The sequence below is a fragment of the Symsagittifera roscoffensis genome, chromosome 8, assembly GCF_963678635.1.
Source record: "Symsagittifera roscoffensis chromosome 8, txSymRosc1.1, whole genome shotgun sequence".
Classification (NCBI taxonomy): Eukaryota; Metazoa; Xenacoelomorpha; order Acoela; family Convolutidae; genus Symsagittifera; species Symsagittifera roscoffensis.
In genome coordinates this window covers 7,994,809-8,017,679 of record NC_087069.1, presented here as the reverse complement: position 1 = coordinate 8,017,679, position 22,871 = coordinate 7,994,809, and the positions used below count along the sequence as shown (strand labels likewise).

At 35.4% G+C, this 22,871-nt stretch overlaps 4 protein-coding genes across 5 annotated transcripts in view; all 4 read right to left on the bottom strand.

Annotated features, from left to right (window-relative positions):
- Positions 1 to 12,186, bottom strand: part of LOC134853355 (polyglutamine-binding protein 1-like) — a 71,149-nt gene extending 58,963 nt beyond the window's left edge. Inside the window, exons 1-2 of one of the 2 annotated variants that reach the window (XM_063869331.1) lie at positions 12,176 to 12,186; positions 2,136 to 3,707 (exon numbers count right to left, since the gene is read on the bottom strand). In XM_063869331.1, coding sequence (XP_063725401.1) covers positions 2,365 to 3,699 — 1,335 coding nt within the window. In that variant the 5' untranslated portion in view covers positions 3,700 to 3,707; positions 12,176 to 12,186 and the 3' untranslated portion in view covers positions 2,136 to 2,364. Of the gene's footprint in view, positions 1 to 2,135; positions 3,708 to 12,175 lie in introns of those variants that run through there. The other variant, XM_063869333.1, reaches the window with a different exon arrangement.
- On the bottom strand, positions 253 to 1,851 carry LOC134852936 (mitochondrial import inner membrane translocase subunit TIM44-like). The gene has a single exon (XM_063868811.1). The coding sequence runs from the start codon at positions 1,848 to 1,850 to the stop codon at positions 351 to 353; it is 1,500 nt and encodes a 499-aa protein (XP_063724881.1). The 5' UTR covers position 1,851; the 3' UTR covers positions 253 to 350.
- LOC134853443 (tripartite motif-containing protein 5-like) lies at positions 4,154 to 8,758 on the bottom strand. Its single transcript, XM_063869441.1, has 3 exons — positions 8,324 to 8,758; positions 5,035 to 5,548; positions 4,154 to 4,503 (listed from the first exon to the last, which is right to left on the bottom strand). The coding sequence occupies exons 1-3, from the start codon at positions 8,552 to 8,554 to the stop codon at positions 4,154 to 4,156; spliced, it is 1,095 nt and encodes a 364-aa protein (XP_063725511.1). The 5' UTR covers positions 8,555 to 8,758.
- Positions 12,187 to 17,520: 5,334 nt separating the features above from the next.
- Positions 17,521 to 22,062, bottom strand: LOC134853002 (repetitive organellar protein-like). The gene has a single exon (XM_063868913.1). It carries the CDS (start codon positions 22,032 to 22,034, stop codon positions 17,724 to 17,726), a length of 4,311 nt encoding a protein of 1,436 aa, XP_063724983.1. The 5' UTR covers positions 22,035 to 22,062; the 3' UTR covers positions 17,521 to 17,723.
- Positions 22,063 to 22,871: the final 809 nt, after the last annotated feature.

Below are 22,871 nucleotides of genomic sequence, written 5' to 3'. Positions count from 1 at the left end.
AATTACTTCACGAAACGTATTCCACTTATGCGCTACCTAGATGAGGTAGTTTCATTTGAATTTTCAAGAAATTGAGCATATCTTGAAATTTACCATTCCTATAAAACTCAGCATTTTTTCCGAAACAAATTTTTTTTCGGAAAAAAGTCTGGTACCAGATTGCAATTCCCCTGCTTATCGCAAAGTAAAGATACTATACTGCAGAGAAAAAAACTATACTATCTGACTTGCCTCTCACTTTTCTAACAAAAATCATATATTAGCTGATTTCTCTGATAACAAAATACAGACATTACTCAAATCATACCAGATCAATGTTCTTCCGATAAATCTGAACTACAGCAAGAAAGTTAAAAGGCCATTTTTGATTTTCTAATTTCAACATCGCCTATTCGCCACGAAGAAATCGGATCAATATCTTCCATATCTCGAGTCAAAGCTACGAACCACATGTATTGATACACTTCTCCTTCTTCAGCACCTCCGATCAAAGTTGTTTCTTCAGGTAGTGTAATAACTTTACCAAAACTGTCTTTAATTGTACAAATAGCTTGTACGTTGAATCTCGAAACTAACACTGGCATTGACTGTTCCATAACTGCCGTTTCTATATCTGGTTCTCCAACGTCCATAATGTAAGACTCGAATTTGTAACCCTGTTTCAAAAGCGGATCTAACTGAGCTCGAAGTTTATTATACGCAGGCGCAGTGCACCAGTCTTCTAGAAGGTCAAACTGGCTCCTAAAGAGCGCCTCGACAACATGAGGAAAAATGATTTTATGACAGACGTCATTAAACCTCGTTATCGTAAAGTTAGGATCCACTTTTCTAATTTCACTCATAACTTCACTTGTAGCGTTAGCAGCAAAAACACCCCCAAAAAAACGAGAAACTTTGTCGGATACAAAACGGGTTCCAGCGACTACCGGATTTTCCGATTCCTGATACTGATTCTTAAGATCGAACATTTTATTGAACACAGGGTTTGTGTCTTTGAAATTTTCCCACGTAGCATACCATTTCGCATCTCTGTGAAGCTCCATTCTTAGTTCACTTTCATTTAAATCATGTGTTTCAGGGTCAAACTCTTCGGCTGCTTTTGTTGAAAACATTCTGAAATCTGACCTTCTCTTTAATACCTTTGGACTGCTGTATACTCTAGCTCTCGCTAATTCTTCGTCAATATTTTGCTTCACAATTTCAGAAGCGTTCGAAATTGTCTGGAAAGCTTCACTTTCTGTGATGACTTTGCCGCTTTTCGAAATAGTTTCTCCTGCTGTTTTGACACCTTTTCCCACATTTTCAAACACATCTGAAGTCTGTTTACCTATTTCAGATTTTTTGAATTCGTCGATTCCTTCTTTAAGTTTCCCAGAAACATCTGATAGTTTTTCTTTGAAAATTTTACCCTTTTCGCTTGTTTCGTCTTCGAAAACCTGATACTTTTTTCTCGCGTTTTTCAAAGCATCTGATTCGTCTAATTTATTCGTCTCTTCACGGAACTTTTTAATTGAATCTTTCACTTCTTTATTCTGTTCAAACTCTTGTCTGACCGACTCGTAAAGTTTTCCGAAAAATCCGGCTCGTTTTGGCGCTTCAAGTGTCGAACCGGCGTGAAAGCAATTCTTCTGCACTAATGAAGGTCGAAAAACTGCCGTTAGATGGTAATTACTATTAACATAGAAGTTAGTAGTGATACTATTACTGGGCCCATTAGTTATAACTCCTGGTTGGTTAGACTGGCTCGTTGAAAACTTCTTGACGTGAACTTTGGTCAAATTAGGAGCGAAAAGAGAATTTGATTTGGACACTAGAGCTAAACCATAAGACTTGGAATACATTGAAGCCATACAACCTGAAACAATGCGATGACCTTAAACTGGGATCTCTTTAACTATATTGCCCCTTTTGCAAAAGGGGTGATTCGTTACTAAGTGTAAGATTCTCATATGCTTAACTGTTGATTTATTTCTTTATAGGGGGATATTTGTTACTAGGTACCCGAGGCGGGAAAGGATATCAATAAAGAGTTTCCCTTTAAGATTTTATTTTCTAATATGATTCGTACATTCAAGAAAACCTCGCATTAATCAAGGCAAAACAATGTTCATTTGAAAACAAACAAATTTACTGATATTTTCCATTTTTTTGTAAATAACTCCCCTGCCATTGCAAATACTGAATAATTTGTTTTGAGCAAAAATTGAATCAACTGAACAAGACAGAAAAAAAAAACATTTTTAAAGCAAGAATTTTGCTAACGGTTAAGTTCTTTGCACCACGGGGACAGCGTAAAAACATATGTGAGCTCTCAAAAATCAATTTCTGGTGTCCGAAAAAGTCAGAATACAGAATAGTTACAAATCAACTCATATATTTGAACTGAATGTTCTTAACTTTATGTCTGAAACTTTGCATCACTTCTTTCTTCTCAAATTTTTTCTTCTTCAAAACTGGCTTTTCATTATCGTCACTTTCTTTAACCGCCTTTTCTTCATGATTTCGGGTCGATTCTTTTTCGGCTCTTTCTTTCACCAATTTGGAGATTTTCTTTTTTGTAATTTTTTCATTTTTACTCGCTAACGATTCCTTACTGGGTCTCTTTTTAAGGATTTCCGACGGTGAATCGTCACTGATCTCCCTTGCAACTTTTTCTACCTTCCTTTTTACCGGTTCTCGTTTTTCTGCTGGCTTTTTCGACACTGGATTTTTGGACTTCGACACTGCTACGGTTTTCAAATCATTTCGTTTTCTTTTCAACGTTTTTGTCTTCACTTCTTCGTCCTTATTTTCGTCTGAACTGTTCCCTACAGCTTCTGAAACCTCGAAGTTCTGAACTTCATTTCCGACATTCCATAAATCATCTTGAGCTTTTTCGACCTTTCCTGTCCCTTCTGTTTCTTTTTCACTTTTATTGTCAACTCCTTTAAGAGCATCTAATGCTTTCTCAAATGTATCAATAACATTTTTCGGTTTGTAAACATCATCTTCGCTTTCAATTTCTGGATCTTCATCTTCATTTTCTTCAGTTTTTTCAAAGCTTTTTTCGCTTTTTTGCTCGTGTTTCTCAGATTTTTGTTTTTTCAACTTTCTGTGCTTTTGAATTTTCACTTGCAAGGTTTTCTTTGCTTTGTTTTCTTCTTTCAACTTCTGAATTCGCTTATTTCTACCTTTCGCTTCCTCAATTCTTTCGTCCAAACTTGCCAAATTAATCGGAATTTCATCCAACTCAATACCAAACTCAGATAACTTTTCATGCAAGTTCAAATACATTTCACGCTTTTTCATCAACCGCCTTTTCGATTGACCAACAGCTGCTACTAAATTTGTATTCTGAACTGAAGTCGGAGTTTTGAAGGTCTCAAACGTCTTTCTACCTCTTAGCCTTTTTACATGCTGGTCTTCAGGAGTTATATATCTGGCCTTTAGGATTTTCTTGTCAATTATGTAGTTATTAGACGCATCTGCTGCTATTTGAGCCACTTCTGTGTTTTCAAACTCAACGAAAGCGTAGCCTTTGAAACCACCGGTTCGTTTGCTTCGCTCTACTCGTACTTTTGTGACCTTTCCGAACTGCGAAAAGTATTCTTTGAGTGCTTCGTGGTAAAAACCGAATGGTAAGTTGCCAACGTAGAGTCGACCTCGTTTTGAAAGACTAGGGGGGTCTATGTTTGACTTTGAAGCCGTTTTGTTAACCATATTAACCTGAAGCGAAAATTTGAGAGAAGAATGAAAACTTACAGGAATCAAAAACTGAAAACAAAGCAACATACTTTTTGAATTCAAAATTAAGTTCATCAATTCCATCGAAATTGCATGTGCATGTAATTAATCTAGGTTAAAAACTTGGTTCGATGACAATCAAACCAATTCCAATTTACCCAATGCCATTCTACCCTATACTAATCTACCCTAAATTCGAACCCACCCTATGCCAAATTACCTTATGTTCTATAAATAGTTGAATTGGTGAGAGATAATTGAGCAAACTACCTCGGTTTAAGATAGCCGGTGAGCATAGACAAAAAATAGAGTAAAGACCAAATCATATTTACAATTATTATAAAGCGAGATAAGAAAAGTTTTTTTTTGGTTCGTTAATTCTGTTTGAATTCCTCTTTGAATCTTGAAGTATTTAGCTTGGGTTTGGAATTTACCACGGCAGTAGTTCTTTTGTGGTCGGTGAGCCATCTTTTTTCTTGTGCAGAGTACATCCAGCGGCGAATACAGCTTCCTCTCCGCTGCTCAGATTGGTCACATTAAAATGATATAGATACCATTCTGTCTCTCCTCCCTCTCCAAATTCGATCTCCACTACCACTCTCCGTATTCTGCCCACGTCTATCAACTGCAGTTTAAACTCATTCCATTGATTTCCTTTTTTATGCATCTTGCCCAGTTTCTGTCTGCCCGTGTTGCCATTCTGACCAAACAGTGTGAAGAATACATCGTTGTCTGTGGGACCACAATGCACTCTCACACTGTACGTGACTGTGGACTGTGCTATAAGCAAAATAACAAAACAATCAATTACTCATTCCATTTCATGCTCACATTCAACTGCAGCTCATCTAAGGTTCCATCTAATATAAGTCACTACTATTACTTCATGTATCTGTTATAAAAAATCAAGTTAAAGCAGAGCGTAAAAATACGTGCACCCTATAGCATTTAAAAAAAACCCTTGCGCTAAAATTAAGTTTTGGAAACATCTTATTGATTTATTTTTGTTACTTCAGATACTCGCCAACGTAAACAATCTTCCTAGATGGAACATAAATAAACACAAATAATCGTTGTATTGTTTAAAAAAAAAGATTCGTAAGGACTTTGCTTTTTTGTCCGAATTGCAAAGTCTGCAGAAAAAAGTTAAAACAGCCGTTGCCCAAAAACGTTTTATTACTGGCTTCTAATATCCTGTTCCCCGACTTAAACACTTACATAAAAGTACATTAAACGATCTCTCAAAAACAAAATTGAAAGTAGTGCTAGACTTTGAAAGAAAGGCTGCTACAGTAAATTGAAAAATCTTACCATTGCTTTCTGCTTGCAAGGCCTGAATTGCAGCTTCGATACTCTTATCGATATCTTCCCATGATGCAATCATCTTTTGCATGCTTGCAATTTTCGCGCAACTGTTTGCTTTCAAACCCTTCAGCTCGATTTTGATACTCTCTTCAAGTTTAGTAATTTGTTGCAGATCCTGCACTCGTTTGATATCAGGTTTCCTGCTCATCAGCGCATTTGATTTGTCCGTTATTGTCAACATTTCGGCATTTAGATCAACAGTTTGATCTGTGAGCTGTCTAATCGTGTTTTGACAGCCCTCAAAGAGTTGCAGAGCTTTCTCAGCTTTCTCAGCTATCTCAGTGGCTTGCTTTAGATCAATCTCTTCTTTCAGTACAACAAGATGATCTCCATGACTAGCTCTCCAGCAATCCTTGCAAATAGATATTTCACAACTCTCGTTTCGACAGAAATACTCTTTTGCTTTTTTATGAGTTCGGCACATCTCTTTACCGGCTTCACTGGTTTGAGATCGGGCAGACTAAAAAATGAGAACACTGTTTTTGATCAATAAAATTTTTCAATTATTCTGGGAATGCGAGGAATTTCACAATAGAGAAACCAACAAGTTTGATAAGTTTGATTGGTTGTTAAACTCCCAGGAAAATGATAATGAATGAACTTTTTTCACAAAATATATAAAAAGTTTCATCTCAAATATTCAACAAACCACGCACGAGACACATAGATGGAGCCAAACTCATCATACTTAATTATCAGTATATATCAAATAGTTATAGAGGGAAATTTCACAACGTACAGCCTTTCAACAAGCTAGTAGTGTCTATTATACTCTCTTCCATTCGCTGAATTGAAATAACTTAGCATATAGGTGAAGCCGAGCTTGGCATTTCTTACGATACCATACAAACATAACATTGCAAACTAGCAGATAACGAATGAAGCGAAAGACATATGTCGAAAAAGGAAAAATTTCGATAAAACCACAACAAACACTTCTAAGTTGTCTGCAATGAAAACAGAATTGAGCCAAAAACAAAAACTGTTGTCAAGGGCGAACAAGTTTAATTGAACAAGAAAACCGAAAAGCTAAGCCGAACAATTGAGTCCAAATAAACTTTTCAGCTTAAAAAATTACGAAAATTCAGGTTCAGTAAATTTACTATTCACAGGAACAAATCAAAAAAAACTTTCAATGAAAATTGCTTGGAGTATAAAAAAAGTTAAGATGTGGCACCAAAGCCCCCCAAAACATGGGCAGACAAATAAGCCAACAACATTTTCACTCAATTCACACAGTTTTTCCACCTTTTAAAAAAACCTAGGACCTTTGCCGTCCCAGGCTTAGTTTTTATCTTAAGAAAAGCTAACAAATTTAAACTCATTGTAAGCCAAACTATCAAATAATTCAAGTGATTTTGTTAAACAAGTTATTAACACGAAAAAAAGTCTAACTCCGATTTGACAACACTTGCTAACCACAAGCGTAATAATCCTGTAGAAAACGAGCGGCGTAGATTGGTCACTCTATTTTTTTCTTTTTAACACAGTTACTTTCTAGAAATTGCATGTTTTTATTTATTCGTTTGCACGTGACAGCTATTTCACTTTTGATAAATTTCAATTTATTTATTGTTCTCTAGTTTTTGAATTTCTTTCTCCTGATTTTCCTGATTCCATATAAGAAGTTGAAGTCGTCCAAGATGATTGTCAATTGTCAAATTACTATATAACACTCGGCCTCATTTTGAAGTTCCAAAACCTTTCAAAGAAAAAAGAGGTGGGGTGGTTCCTACTCATATAACTTAGGACACTAGCGCTGTGTCGTATAAGTGTCGGCGGAAGTTATCGGCTTTGGCTGTTGTCCGCTGGGGCTCTTATTGTCGTGAAGAGTCATTGCAATATTCCGGATTAACAGGTGCTAAACTAAAGGCTGGTACTGGCAGAGTTCGTCTCCTGTTTTAACGGGGTAAACGCGTGTCTGGTCGTCATTGGTTGATTTGTATCCTGTGATCCGTCCAATTGCCCAGAGTCCTCGTGGCGTCATATCCTAAAGAAACTAAACAATTTCTCACATTTTGATAGGCGGCGTCTTCTTTGTCCATCGTTGTCGCGGTAAGGGTGTTGAGATAAATTCCTTGATCAGGCGTTTCCAAATAAGAGTTGCGAGCTGTTGGACGAATTTTTATTGATGACGGAGTGTCGAAAGCTGTTGGAGTGGTAGAGGTGGCATGCTGACATTCACTCTCCCGAGCAGAAAGGGATTTGGTGTGAGGGCTTCACTATCATCAAGCGATGATGAAACTGTAGTGATGGGTCTTGCATTCATGAAATATTCAACTTCGCAAAGAACGTTGAATGTGTCGTCTGTTAGTGTGGCTTCGAAGAATGGCATAGAACGTGTCTTTTACTGATCTGATGATTCGTTCCCAAACACCTCAAAAATGAGGAGCATAGGCGGGGTTGGATTGTCGTGCAAAGTCGGAGTCGAGTATCTGTTGAGTTCTTTTTCGGCTACGATGGAATTTGTACCATTAACAGGAACAATTTTTCGCCGGTGTTCCTCTACGTCCAAAGAATCGTCTTAAGATGTACATCTCGAGAAGCACGGCTTAATTATATGTTCATGTGGCATTCGAAGCAAATGGTCCAAGAGATCTAGTCGTTTGTTGAAACGAGAAAAATTTGTTGTCGTTTACAGCTCTCAGTGCCCACTGAAGAGCTGTTGTACTGTCGGTCCACAACCTTTTTTCTTTTTAAATGATTTGTGAGAAGCGAGCACTAAAAACTGCGTCTTGTGGTTCCAGTTTATTATTGTGCTTTAGCAATTGGTCGGTTAAAATGATGACTGTCGGTTGTGGTGAATTCAGTGCGGTTTTCTTCTTGTTGTGTTCTAGTTTTTGAGTTTCTTTCCAAGAGTGTTCCTGATTCCATATGAAAAGTTGAAGTCGCCCAAGATTATTGTCAATTAGCAGATTGGCATTTAATAAAACCAAATTACTATAATAATTTTCTATGATAATTTAATTATGATAATTTAATTCAAAGAAAACACGTCTAAATGAGCGTTATATTCCCCCTAAAAAACTCATTTAACTTCCTGTATATCCTTTTTGCTTGACATTTAACTCAGAGGTAGTAGAAAAACTCTTTCGAATAATTCCAATTTGATTTTATCTCTTTTCGAAAAAAAAAAGTTTCAAGACTTACTAATTGGCAAACGTGAGCTTACTAATTGGCAAACACTTTCTGTTAAACCTAAAATGATTGATTTATAGATTAAAAAATTCTTCACCGCAATTGCAGACTTCAGCGTAAAATTCTCCACACAATGTTTCTCATTTCGAATTCTGTCCTCAATGGGAGTCCTGCACTCGGGGCATTGTCTAGATTTAGACTGTATAATCCCCTGGAGACAGTTTTTTGGAGAAGAGCAGTACGAGTGTCCACATGAAGACAAAATGCGAGGGTTCACCAATGTTTCTAGACAAATAGGACAATCAAATTGATCACCACCTGTGGCCATAGTTATTCAAACTGTGTGGTAACAAACAATTAATGCAAAATTATAAACCAAATAATTTTGTTTCAGTTTTTTAGCAACGAGAGAATAAATATTTGAACATAAAGTCAGCAGATATATTGTTCAAAACGCAAACCATGAACCTTTTTTAGACAATAATTTGTAGTATTACCGTCTCTGATTTGCAAAATGAAGAATTCATTTTTAAACCATTCTCAATGTTTAGTTAAATAAAGTATAATACTAACGTTAACAACTACCCATTTTTTGGTAAGTTTAATAAACATATTCAAATCTCGTACAAATATCAACCAGCTAAATCATGCTATTCAATAGTAAAAACAAACTCAGAAAGTTCTTGAATAAACGTTTTTTTATCATATCAATACGGACTATCAGATTCAAAACCACGCTTCAGAGGTCTTTGTTGTTTGGTCAATTATGACTGCATGTTAAAACCCGTGAAAAAACCAATCATTCACTGGCCTCAGTTGTGAGCGGTTGAAATGAGTTGCAATGCAAGCAAACTCGGGAGTGCACTAAAACTCGTCTTTGGTAAGAAAAAGGACTGGTATAAGAGCAATATAGCTTGTGCAAAGCTAAGGAGTTATTAAAAAAACATCACTGCGGAGCTTCTTTTCGTTACACTATTAACAATGCGACCTAGAATTGGTCTCCTTTCCAAAACACCAAGATGCTCTTAAACTCAAACAAAACATTAAAAAGTATCAAATTTTGCAAGAAAATCTGCAGCATATCCAACTTGAGCAAAAAAACTCAACAAATATATTATGATTCATTTCGGCGCAAGCTTCTGTATGCCTTTTCGGAGTGGAGTTTGAAAAATACACTTCTGACACTAAATTTTAACATCTCAGCTTCTGAACAACAAATTTTGCAAACTGTTCCTTCGACTGAACTCTCAATTTCAGATTGGGCAGGGTAGTTTTTGATTAAAAAAAAAACAAATTTTAAAAAAACGGTCCCAAAAGTAAATATTTTTTCCCAGAAGCTATAGCTTTTTTCTACACAAATAGGGCGTACCAGTTTATGCAGCGAAGAATCCCGAAATCTGTAGATTCAAATGAACCACTAACCTTGAAATTGGCAGCTTACTTTTTAAGAACAGTCAAAAAGTTTCCAAAAAACAGTCAAAAGTTGTAAATTGTGACTTTTCCAAAGGCCACATTTTGTTTCTACTAAAATTAGGGCGTGGCCGCTTATGCCGGGAAAATTCTCACAACCCGTTTTATTCGATTGACTCTTTTAACCCATATTTGGGATGGCAGTTTTTGAGAAAAATGGGAATATTTCAAAAAATGAGCAAATTGTCAACAATTGGCCTTTCATGAGGCCACAACTTTCTTCTTTAAAAATTAACTAAAATAAAAAACTTTGTGAAAAATAAAACTAATCAAAATCAGATTTGATTAAAGGACGAATTGTTAATCTGGTAAGAAGATCTGGTAAAATTATTTGGTAAAATGACTAACTTAAAAACAAAATAACATTCATGCTAACAAAATAACATTCATGACAAAATAAGACGATAAAAACTACCAGATAAAATGAATACTATTTAACAAAAAACGGAAAATGAACCGACTGAAACTAGGCCGAAAACCACAACTGATCCGAAAAAAGTATTTGAAAAAAAAACAACTACCGTTGGAAACAATAGCAACTAATTACTACCTAAATCCAGGTGGTTTTTTTTGAAATTTCAAGAAAAAAAATGTCTTGAAATTTGCCATTTTGCAAACAAAATATTAAATGGGAAGAAGTCAAAATATTTTCGCAAGAGTAAGAAATACTGAACTATTTATATAAGATAAGAGAGAAAACAAATAATCAAACTTGTCTAATCATCTTAACCGTGGGCTAATCTCATGATGGAAAGGCCGAATGATAGAAAAATTGCAACCAATCAGAATCGTTACACATTCCTATTCGCTCATGAGTTTTCACACAAAATCGAAATCAATATTAGCAGAAAAAGAAAATTAAGCAGTACAACCAAATTTCGCAGTAATTCGAGAAGATAATGAAAATTTTTTTTTTCAAATCGATCTTGATTTATCATTGACGATGCATGAAAAATCTTTTTCGAATTTGTAAGTGAAAACAAACAGCGCAGTCAGCAAACGTTTGTGATAAACATATCAAATTGTTTAAGACTGGAAATGGAAAATGATCAATCTCATTTCAAAATGATGCCGAAGCTCATCATCCACCTACTCTTAAGGTTTCAAGACCAGACGCCTAATGCGATATCAAACACGGGATCGTGCATGGTACTCAGTCCTGCAGACGAAAAACCCATCATTAACAAGTCGGAGGAAACCAACAAAAAGGCCATTGAGAACAAAATCCCGGATTTTTGAGTGCTGAAGAAAGATCTCAAAGTAACAATTGGACTAGTGGTGAATGAACTTTTGACTGCTACAAAACAAATTCTTGGGCAGGATCGAAATGAAATAGCTCAAAGGGAAATTGGTGCGAAAGTCATGTGCGTGGATGAACTGGTAGAAAATTATAACAGGAGAGATAATTTAAAGATATTGGGATATCCAGAACAAGTAAGACGAGATGCAAGTGGAAACAACTTACTCGAAAACTGTGATCAGACGATCAGCGATGTCACACAACTATCTATGGTGCACAAGTTACCCCTCCGGATATTTCTTTTGCTATCGATTGTCGAATCGTGTATCTAACAGGAGTCGACCAATCATTGTAATAATCTCAATAATGGAAGCGAAAAGTGATATTTTGCGCAAAGGCGTCAAAAATTGAGAGCAAAGCGCTCAAAATCATGTGTATCAAAATCTCAAAAGTGGGTTAAATGTGGCTTAATTTTATGCAATTGATGAGACTAGATTCACGAAGCCAGGCAGTTTGGACCAGAGAACGAAATTTATTATAGCAGTGGAAAAACAATGAAAAATTTAGCAGAACGAGTAGTCTCTTAGAAGAAGCGTTGCAGCTGAATTACTTAATAGAGAGTGTAAGTATTTGTTTTCCGAACAACAATGGTGTTTTTGAGCAGCACTCCGGTTGCTGTGGAACCTAATATTGCTCGCAATTAAGTTTCTAATGCTTTATTTGATTTTCAAGTCTCATTATAGAATATGCCGCCAGTAAAAAAAACACGGCAAAAAATTCGAAGCACTATTCAAATGCCTCCAGTCTCCAAAAATTTTACATACACCAAAAACTTGGCTAACTGAAGAAGCCAACAAAGAAAATTAAATATTTCAGTTTTGAAAAATCCAGAAATTCGAGATCTGAAAATTATTAAAGATGAAAAAAAGTCACTACATTCCAAAATGTTCTGTAAAATGCAATAGAACTATCCCATCTTGTTCTTAACGAAAATATTGACTCATCAAATGAATTGTTCCAAAAGTTGTTCAAAAGTGTTAGAACTGTTCGCACCTGAACATGCAAGCTCATAAAGGGAAATGCTTCTTTAGGATGGTTTAGCAAAGTAGTTAGAAGCAACTAAAACAAGGAGCTAATTCAACAGAGCATGGAAAGTGACAAAACGAACAAAACTACATAACTGAGAGGAGAAAAGAAAAAAAATAGTCAAAAAGCAAAAAAAAATGATTAGCAAGATAGATTTAATAAGTGTATTGAAGACTCGAGACAAGTTTTGAAAATAATAAATGAAATACCTAGAAAATGCTTTAAAAGTTGCAATGTACCTCTTGTGAAATTGACACAAACCGAAATACTCAATAACTTGGATGTGGCAAATCGCCTACAGGATAATTTCCCTAACATAGTAAACGGCTCCTTGAGTCGTTACCAAATGCTAATCGGGATATAAAAGTTGCGTTTTTGATAACAAACCACAATCAATTTTCCTGCTCAATGCCACAATGTTCGAAACTTTAGAAGTGATTGACAACCTAAACCTAAAATAATTGATAAATAAGTCAATCAAAAAAGGGACGTTTCAAAATTTCTTAAAAGTTCTGTCGTATTACGAAGAGGGAAGTGAAACAGATTAAAATAACAAAAGGCCGATTTCTTGGCTAAATTTCTGTCAAAGGCATTCGCGTCTACACAACTACTTGAACCGATTAAAAAATATTTTGAAAAAAAAACTTGGGTTCAGTCAAAACGATGGAAGCTTTAGTCGAATTACCAGAACAACTCCGATTTGGAAAAAAGAGCGAAAAGAAGTGTAACATGTTCTTGGATCTCAAAAAGCAATTGGTACTTCAGATCAAAACCTGATTTTCCTTATAACAGAAAACTATGGAAAAAAGGGTTACACAAAGACTGGTTTTGAAGCTATTTATGTAATTGGCGTTAGCCTGCTTTAACAAAATTCGCGTATTCAGATTGATTGAATGTATCTCTTTCAGTCTCCCAGGGTCTGTAACCGGTGTTTCCAGTCTTAAGCTGAGTCTTAATGTACATATTGTAACACTTAAACTATTTTGCAAATGTCTCGGTGTTTTTGAGGATTCCAAACTGTCTTTTGGTACGCATATTGAAAAATTAAAGCTAGTTTATGAACTTGCGTAAATGCGGAAACTTGTACCCATTTAAGTGCTTATTAAATACTGCGACTACTAATGCGTTTATTGTCTGTTTTCCCACAGGGACCGACTTGGATATTTCATTTAGTGCATAAGCAATTAATTAGATGAAGGCATTCTGAGTGGCATTCAAGCTATTTAATGGAGGATAACACGTTTTTCCATACCATTTGATCAAGGCAGTCTGAAGATTCGTCTTGTTTAACACAATCGATCCTACGCAATGCTTTCATATCATCACTCTTAGGAGAGCTGGATATTGCCTTGGTCTGCGCCTATATTTCAGAGCAGTACATTAGAAATAGCCGGAGACAAGCTCCGTAGATATGACACATTGTAATCAAATTAGTATCTTTTTTCAGCAGCAGTGGCGCAATTAATTAATTTTTTAAATATCAAATTCACCATAAAATATAGTCTACTGGTATATGGAGGAAAACAGGTTTCAGGAACTTCAACCCTATTTTCCTTTGGCAGTAAATTTTCCATCCGGATGATATTTTACGAGAGACTATAAAATAATAGTAAGGCTCATTCAAAAAAAAATTAACGATTCATCAGCTTTATGGAACGATCTACTGAATTTTAGTTTCGGAACCATATATAACCTAAATTTTACTGCCCATCTGAACAGTTTTTTTCAAATTTGAAGATTTCAGTTCATAAAAACTTGAACTAGAACAACTTAGTTTTTGATCCCTGGCTGCCAAAAAATAAAATATCAATCAATATGGCTCAAAGGATGCAAACTGTTGAATCATTAAGCGACAACAAATTTTAGCAAGTTTCAAAAGAGGAAATGAGTAATTTTGATCATAGAGTAATGGATAAACTTGCAATCTGATATACATTTCACAATATTTTGGTGTGGGGTGGGGTTGCTCGCTTTGTAATTATTCAGAAAATCAGACATTGTTTTCGGAAATCATAATTTTTTTACTTTTCAAGACTGAGAATGGGAATACAGCTTTGGGTGACTTCAAGTTGCAAACACAGTCAGATTTCAAAAAGTTGGAAAAACTGTCCAATAAAGAAACGCAATGCTCTCTAACAACCCCGCAAAATTACATGCCCAATTTTTTTAGTGGATGCATTATCAGTAAAAAAAGTAAATTTTTTGTTATTAAATTTTATTTAGTTTTTTTTGTCATAAATTTCAAAACAAATAATAGCATATTTATTTAATTTATTTATCACCAGGGCAAGCTACAAATGTGTTTCCATCAAACCCATAGAGTAATCACACTTAACTTTTTGTTTTGTAAAGCATTATCATACGACTTATCAGTTGAAAATTTGAACAAAATTTTTGTACTTCCTGATTTTTTTTCTATCATGTTGATTGAAGAAAATTCTTCTTCTTCTTTTAAATCGCAAAAGATACCCAATTCTAATTTGAGGACTGCCAGGCTGTGGTTTACCGAAACACACGAAGCTGAGATTCGCACCAATTGCGATACAAGTTGTATTAGATTAAAACAGCATGACGCTCAAGAAGTAGCTAATGAGACAAATTGAAAAGAACTAGAAAACCGAAAAGTTTGTAAAACGAAAAAATGGAACTCTTATTATGATTAAATTATTTGAAATTCTTTAAGAGGACCTTTTGAGGTTGATATTAAGCATTCGTATATGAGGAGCCAGTCTTATCAATCTTCAAAACAAAACCGGAAACAAACTATAAGGTACAAATCCGACAAAATTACAACCGACAGCCAGATTACAACCGACAAAAGCTGAGAACCAACGAAAAATTTACTGCTTATACAGTCTCCGCAAAGTCTTCATATGTATTAAATCGTGAACTGAAGAACCAATTTGTGAACTAAACTAAACCGACAGATTTAAGTCGACAACCATGAAATAAAGCAGAAAACTTGGAACACAACACTAATATAGCACTAATAAATTTCGTGGCGATAACAACCCAACAATACTTATTGCACGAAAAACAGAGGTGAAGCTGCGCTTCGCAAACACTAGCGAAAACACGACAAAAAGCAGCTTTAATAAGTCAAACAAGAACATATATAATAAGTCTCGAATTAGTAAGGCATTGCTACGTATTCACTTCAAACCTGCGACCTCGAGATTTGGAGTCAAATGCCCTGCACTCACGGCCAAGAACGCTAAACAACCGGTAAACACTATTCATAAATAAAGCAGCTACATATGATAACAAATCGCCAATACAATGCAGAAAAGGCACCAAACACAAAAAGGCAATTTTGTAATAGTAAAACGGAGGGCTGAAGAGGGTTATTAGATTTTTGAAAAATTTCCAGTTAGAGATCAATCATTTACACAAATGCATCAAACTTTTGCAAGAACAACACCAAAAAGCAGCTCTATCATATTTAATAAGAAAAAGTAAAAATAAGCCTCGAAAGAGCAAAAACTCGTCTAAGTGTAGGATTCGAATCTGCGACCTACTGCAATCAAGAGCATTTGAGTCTCACGCAATATCATATCAGTCACTCAAGCTTAACAACCTAAAAACACTAGTCACGAAAAAAGCAGCTACATATGCTAACAAATTGCCAATGAGATTCAGCACTACATGCTAATAGACTCCATTTTGCAACTAATAATTATAAAAAACTGAAGGCATCCACACTAACTTTGCATGTAACAAATCGCAAAGCATAAAACCACACTATGTATAAATTATGCATTTCAAAAAAATTGCGAGATATAATGAGTTAGAAAATTTGAAACCGACTTTTTATTACTGTGATGTTGTTTGAAATAAACATTTTTTTTTCGGTTCAATTGATGACTCAAAAATGCATCAGAATTGTTAATTTATTAGTATCGAATGTCAAAGCACATGCTAGGAACAAAACTGTTAAGGTACCCAAGCATTATTGGGGTGCTGCACCATTAAAATGTCGCACCAATATTTGCGACTTAGATTGGAAAAAAAGAAGGTCCGTACTAACACATTCGAAGGTTCGTATTACACACACGCAAGTGCAAGAAACCATCATAACTTATAGATTTAAACATAAGGAAATAAGGACGTCGGAACTGAAGCCGAACGACCTGGGCCGAAAATCTAACAAAAATTTTCGAATCTGATTAAATAGTAAAATATAACTTTCAACCTAAACACGAAGCCAATACAGTAACAATACTATTAATAAAGAATGCTTATAAACCAATAAGTATAAAATATATTGATTAAGAATTGACTATTCTGTGAACAAACATATTTACCGGAAAAAGTCTAATACCCGATTGCAATACCCTTGCTTATCGATCGAGTAATAACAACGAAAGAAAAGGGATCTTTTTTTCGTATCTTCCGAAAGTCTTAAGAGGAACATCAGTGAAATTAAGGCTGAAAAAAAAACTCAACATGCCAAACTTTGATTACCTTAACATTAAGTTAAAACACCATTGAAAGTCTTTTCCAACTCTTGTTTCACGGAAGCTCAAAAGTATTCAGCATATCGTAAGGCTATAACAAAGCAACAAAAAGATTCCGTTCCATTAGTTCAGTCGTCAACTAGCCCTGGCCTGGGACAAATTGAATGTCCAAACAATATCATCAACCTTCATCTTCATCCACTTTTAGACAAGAACTGTCTAGTATTACGATAAGAAATCAAGATCGTTTCGTTTTCACTGTCCTTAATCACGGCCATTTATACATCTCTTTAATCTAAAACGAAAAACTAAGGAACATAGCCAATCGAAGATCGGAAGAGTAATGAACGCACGTAAGAATAAAAAAACATTGATTTTGTTGAAAAAATCTCAAAGAAAAAAATAGTTGCCCTTTAAGCTCACTGAATTTCTAGAACAATTTATGATTGGCGCTTTTTTGATCACAAGAACTCAACTAAAGAAAACTGGATCAAAAAGTGCTTATACACCTAAGTGCATCAATATTTTAAGTACTTTCCTGGAAATAAAACGAAAAAAAAATCCCTAACACCTATATAAGAGTCTTCACAACGTTCATTACTCTTAATCAGTTTTCAACAAAAAGTTTCATTTGTGGTACCACGCAGTTTTATCACAAACACAGACCACGGTCGAGTGATTTATTAAAGTGAAGTCTTTTCAAACTAATTCGCTATATATCTGAGCGTTTTTTTTTCTTTTCTTATGAAACGAGTCGTTCATCACAGCCGGCAATTCATTCAAGATGTTTTGAAAGATCTTCATCGCCAAATTTAGAAGAAAAACTTGTTCTTGAAACTTCAGTTAACGAAACCCAAATTCTTTTTTTTTCAAAACTTATTTTTTATTCTATTTGCAAAAATGGTGGCTTGATTTTTCAGAGCAAGTTTTACAGCAACTTACTATTTTTTTTTTAAAATTCCTTCTCGAAAGAAGAAAATTTATGTTCCAACAGTCCACAATTGTCTAAAAAGGATAAATATGATTCATTACAAACTCTATTGAAACACTTAAACATAATACAAAATTCCACAAAACGAAATAGAAAGAAATTTTAAACAACAAAAACCAAAACAAACACATCAAAATAAGATAGCATTTTCAAATGTAGTCACGCAAATTTCCATACAATAAAACTTCTAAGGCAAATCAGGACATTTATGGCGCAAAAGGATGTTAGTACTGAAGCTTCTGTGATTGCTATATTACTGACAATTGGACTCAGTATTTTGTTTCAAGACCAAACTCTCATTTGTGGCATTAGGCAACTGCAAAGCTCCGAATTCTTTCTTGACATTTTTCAAATCGTAAAGGTTAGACTTCGCATGCAATCTGTTTTCGACTGAAACTTCTCTGTGAACTTTCGGTGTTTTCATGCTACTGTGTTGAACAAACTTCAATAACTCTTCATTTAACTTTTTCATTTCCAATCTCAAACTATCGTTGTCATGTTTCAATCGAATATTATCCGATTTGAGTTTATTCAAATGTTTGATTTTCTGGTTTTTGTTCTGATGACCTATTAAATCAGCGTATCTGTCAACCAAAGCTGAATACTGTTGATCTGTTATTTGACTTCTTTGAAGCAATAACCTTTTCTCGTTATCGTACTGATTCAGAAGGTCTTTGAATGGACCAACTGATAACGATAGCTCCTCGTATTTTTTCTCGAGGTCTCGTTTTTCAGCGCAAACACCGTCATACATTTCCTGCCATTTTGAAAAATCCGAGCTTGGTTCGAAATTTTCAATGTCAGCTCGATCAAAGAATTGATTTAATTTCTCTTTTGCTTCGTTTAACTTTGCGGTTAGGTTCAAAATTTCTTGATCCTTATCTTGAATCAACATTGCTTGTTCGGACAAGTATTGTTCAAATTGACCTAGACAGTCTCTTGAAACGTCTAGTTCGCTTAAAACATCGCCCAATTCGAAATTGCGAAGATTATCTTCCACTGATTTCTGATTAACCTTCAATTCAAGTTTTGTGATTCCTCGAATAAGTTCAAAAATTTTCTTCAAAATATCTTCATTCGACTTTTTCTTGATTTCCAAATTAACAAGCGCGTCGTTTCTCTCTTGTTCTGAAGCAAGCAGTTTGTTCATATTTTCACTTGATTCAATTTTCAGTTGAGTTACTTCTGTTTTCAATTTCGAAATTTCATCTTCCAAGTTTGATTTTTCAGTTCGCATTGAGTAGATTTCATTTTCCAATCCGTCGATGATTGGTTTGAATTTCTTTTTCGAGTTTTCCTCCATTAGGCTTATTTTCTTCTCGGCTGCTGAAAGCTGTAAAGACTTTTGCTGGTTTTCCGAAAGCGCAGCATTAAGTTGAATATCACGACTCATCAACTTACCTTCTGAAGTCACTATTTGTTCACGTTGCTTTTCTAATTTCTCATTTTTAGCTTCCAGTTCAGAACTCAACAAATTTGCCTCACTAAGAAGCTTCTCATAAGAACTTTTGTAATCCTTATGGTCATACATTTCCTCGTAGTCTCGCAGCATTAACTGCAACTCGTGAATTTTCTCGAACAACAGTCGGTTTTCTTTCTGAACCGGTTCGAGTGAACTTTTCAGTTTTTCTTCCGCGTCAATCATTCGAGATTTCCAAATTTCTCCCTCGGCCAAAACTTTTCCATTCATTGATACTCGTCTATCAATTTGGTCTTTTTGCTCCTCTATAAGCATTCTAAGCTCTTTTACCTCGTTTTCTTTCAAGAAAAGCTCTTCCTTGCTTTCTTTCAAGCTTTCTTGTAAATTCTGGAAAAGCTGTTCTGAATCCTTTTCTCGCTCTTGAATTTCTTTCGATGTCTTTTCCAAATTGTTTATTTTGTTATTCAACTTCTCGATTTCCAAATGCGCTTCGTCGGTTTTCTGTGCCAGAGAATTATTGATCGTTTTTTCCATTTCAAATTCTTTGAAAACTTCCGATAATTTCGATTTCAACTGATTGACTTCATTATCCGCTAAATTCAAATCCTTCTGTTTCTCAGTAAGATCGCATTTAACAGATTCATGCGCTTCATTTAGACTTTCCAACTCATTTCTAAGCTGTGCGTTCTTTTCGAGTAACTCCTGCTTTTCAAAGCGAACTTCACTAACTAAAGCTAATGCATCTTTCAGCTCTAAAGTTACCTTCGAAAATTCATGTCGAGAAGAATCGAGTTCGAAAGTTAATTCTTGGAACTTCTTGTCGAAATTATTCACATCCGAAAGCAACTGACCTTCCCTAATTTTCAAATCCTCGATTGACTTTTCTGAAAATTGCTTTTCCTCATTCAGCCGCTCATTTTCACTCATTTTGATAAACAGATCTTTATCTCGAAGTTCTAACTCGGTTTTTAAACCCAATTTTTCTTGAACAATATATTCGTTTTCTGTTTTCAAAGCCTTTATTTCGCAAACTTGAGCCGAACATTTGGAAGTCAAAACATTCAACTGCTCTTTGAATTCTTTAATTACTGACTGGTAAGTAGATTCCTGCTTTTCCATTTTTCCTTTCGTTAATTTCAGCTCGTTTTCGCTGTTTTCCAATTTTGTTTTCATGTCGTTGAAAATTTTCCCAGCTTCTGCAATACTATCTACAGTAACCTCAGGAATATTAAACCTTTGAAGCTCTGTCATCAATGCTTGGATAGCCTCCTTATAATTTTGTAAGTTCTTATTGAGCTCGTCAAATTTTGTTTTCAGTTTGTCAAAACTTTCGGTATTTTCTGTTAACTTCACTTCAAAATCGGCTTTTTCGGCGGTCATGCGTTCTTGTAATTTTGAGACCTCTTCTAAATTTTCTGCTTTTCTTCTCTGCATTTCGCAATCCAGATTTGAAATTCGATCTTTGAGTGCCTCGATTTCTGTGTCTTTCCAGTTTAAATCGTTTTTGTACGACTCCAATACAAATTCAAGCTCTTCGTTCTTACTTTCAGCTGTCTTGAAGTACAATTCGACTTCTTTTATTTTCTCCTGCGCCGAGTTCAGTTTCTCTCCAATTGCAGTTTTCTCCTTTTTAAGATCGGCATATTTGGCTACTAAGGATTCAAGCTCATCTCTCAAAGAACTCATTTCTGCAAGAGCTTCAATTTTAGACTCATTAAGTTCTGAACTTTTAGTTAACGCTTCGGTTAAATTTGCTTGTAATTCTTCGTTGTCCTTGACGTGTTGGTAACAACTATCCATTAGATCCTTTATTTGTCCTTTCAAATCTTCGTTAGTTTTCAGATGTTCGCTAACTGAATTCTTTAACTCGTCAATTTCAGCTTTCAGCTCTGAATTTGTCTGTTTAGCAACTTCTGCTTCTTGATTCACATTCGACAAATGAGAAACAGTACTTTGAAAGTGATCTTTAAGTAGCATGATGCTCGATTTCATTTCTTCTCGACAAGAATCATCAATTGCTGGTTCTACTTCGTTATCATTCGCACTCCCTAATTCTTTTTCAAGAGAATCGAAGAACTCTTTGGTTTGTTTTAGTTCTCTCTCAAGTCGCAAATAAGTATCAGTTGGCACAGACGAACTTTGAATTGACACCAATTGAGACTTAATTTTCTCCAACTCAGATCTCAAATTACAGCAATTGTCACAAATAGCACTTTCCACGCTTTCATTGTCCAGAATCACCTCTCCATTTGATTTTGAACTTGATTCTTCATTAGAACTCTTCGCAACATGTGCAACTTCATCATTTGCTTCTTTTGAATCATTTGAACACTCATCAAAAAACGAATCCAGATTTCCGATACTTTTTGCGACACTACCTTGTTGATCAAAGGGTCCCATGGACATATTCACGTTGTAAGTCAGACGTCTATTTGCTGAGTTATTCATGTCACCACTCTCGAACTCCATTTTTTCACGCGGTATGAAGGAACTTTCGTTCACACTGGAAGCAATAGAAAAATTAAAGGTATCTTTATTTATTTCCGCTTCGCTTGTCACATTTGTTATTGATGCAAGCTGGGCCGCTGCTTCGTTCAAAATTTCATTTTGCTCCTGTATCTTTTGAAGCGATGCACTTATGTTTGCTGTAAAATGCTGAGAACTATTGCTGCTCATATGCATTGCCTGCATCAGTCGATCTTCGAGTGTTCTTCTTGCCATTACTTCTGTCTCTAGCTGCTTCTCATAAACGAAACAATCTTGGCAGTTGTTTCTCTTACTAGGCGAGGCCGGTTCTGAAATGAGGGGCTCAGAAAAAGGAGCGATGTGAGAAATCGAACTCATGTTTTTCAGTTCACACCTCGGAAATTTTGAATGTTGCGCGGGCGTACTGGTAGTGAGAGGGTGATTTGCGAAAGTTGCAGATGTTTGAGCCATGCTAACATTGCCACCACAGTGCCTGCAACAAACATTTCCCGCGAAAGAGTCTTGCAGCAAACCATTTTTCCATCGTCTAGCACGGAAAAAAGTTGCCGGACCTCTAGCAGCTAAACTTGGCCTCGGCACCGAGTAGTATCCAACACCTGGTCCATCGCTTCGAACTTCATTAAAACGTATAGTCTTTGCGCGAGGAAAATATGCCATTCTGCCTTACAAAATCTTTGACATCGAAATATCTTAAAATAATTTATAAATCAGAGAACAGTATCAAACAAAATGTTTGGCAATACACATCTTGGGAAGTTTTAGGACAGTTGAAGAGTTTTATGGTTACTCATCTCCTGGTCCATCGCTTCGAACTTCATTAAAACGTATAGTCTTTGCGCGAGGAAAATATGCCATTCTGCCTTACAAAATCTTTGACATCGAAATATCTTAAAATAATTTATAAATCAGAGAACAGTATCAAACAAAATGTTTGGCAATACACATCTTGGGAAGTTTTAGGACAGTTGAAGAGTTTTATGGTTACTCATCTCCGAAACAAACGACAAATGAAAAAGGACCAGTCTCGTCTGTCATGCGACGGTCCGTGAAATTTGAATAGGGCCGCAACAAAGCTATACTTGTGCATCTAATAATAGACAACAAATTTAGTGGTGTCGGACAAGGCCGACGGGAATTCATGCTGAAATTGAAAACGTACTTCAGACCGAAAAAAATATCAGAAAACAACTAAGGAAGAATCATTGGTCCAGCACACATAAACTTGTGATTTTATGCATCTTACTTTCAAACTTCTGGACAAAAGTAGGCGCACACTTAGGGTTTTACTTTAACACTTCATTACGAGTCTAAAAAAGCCAGTTTTATCATCTGCAGTAAATTGTCAAGAACTATGACATATTATGAAAATTTATATTAAAAAAATTAAATTACAGAGGCCTTTCCGTTTAGTTACGGTAAGTTCACCAGCTGGACAGGGCCATACCAGCGTTAGAAAAATGCATATATATGTATAAAAATGACCTGTTTCTCCAG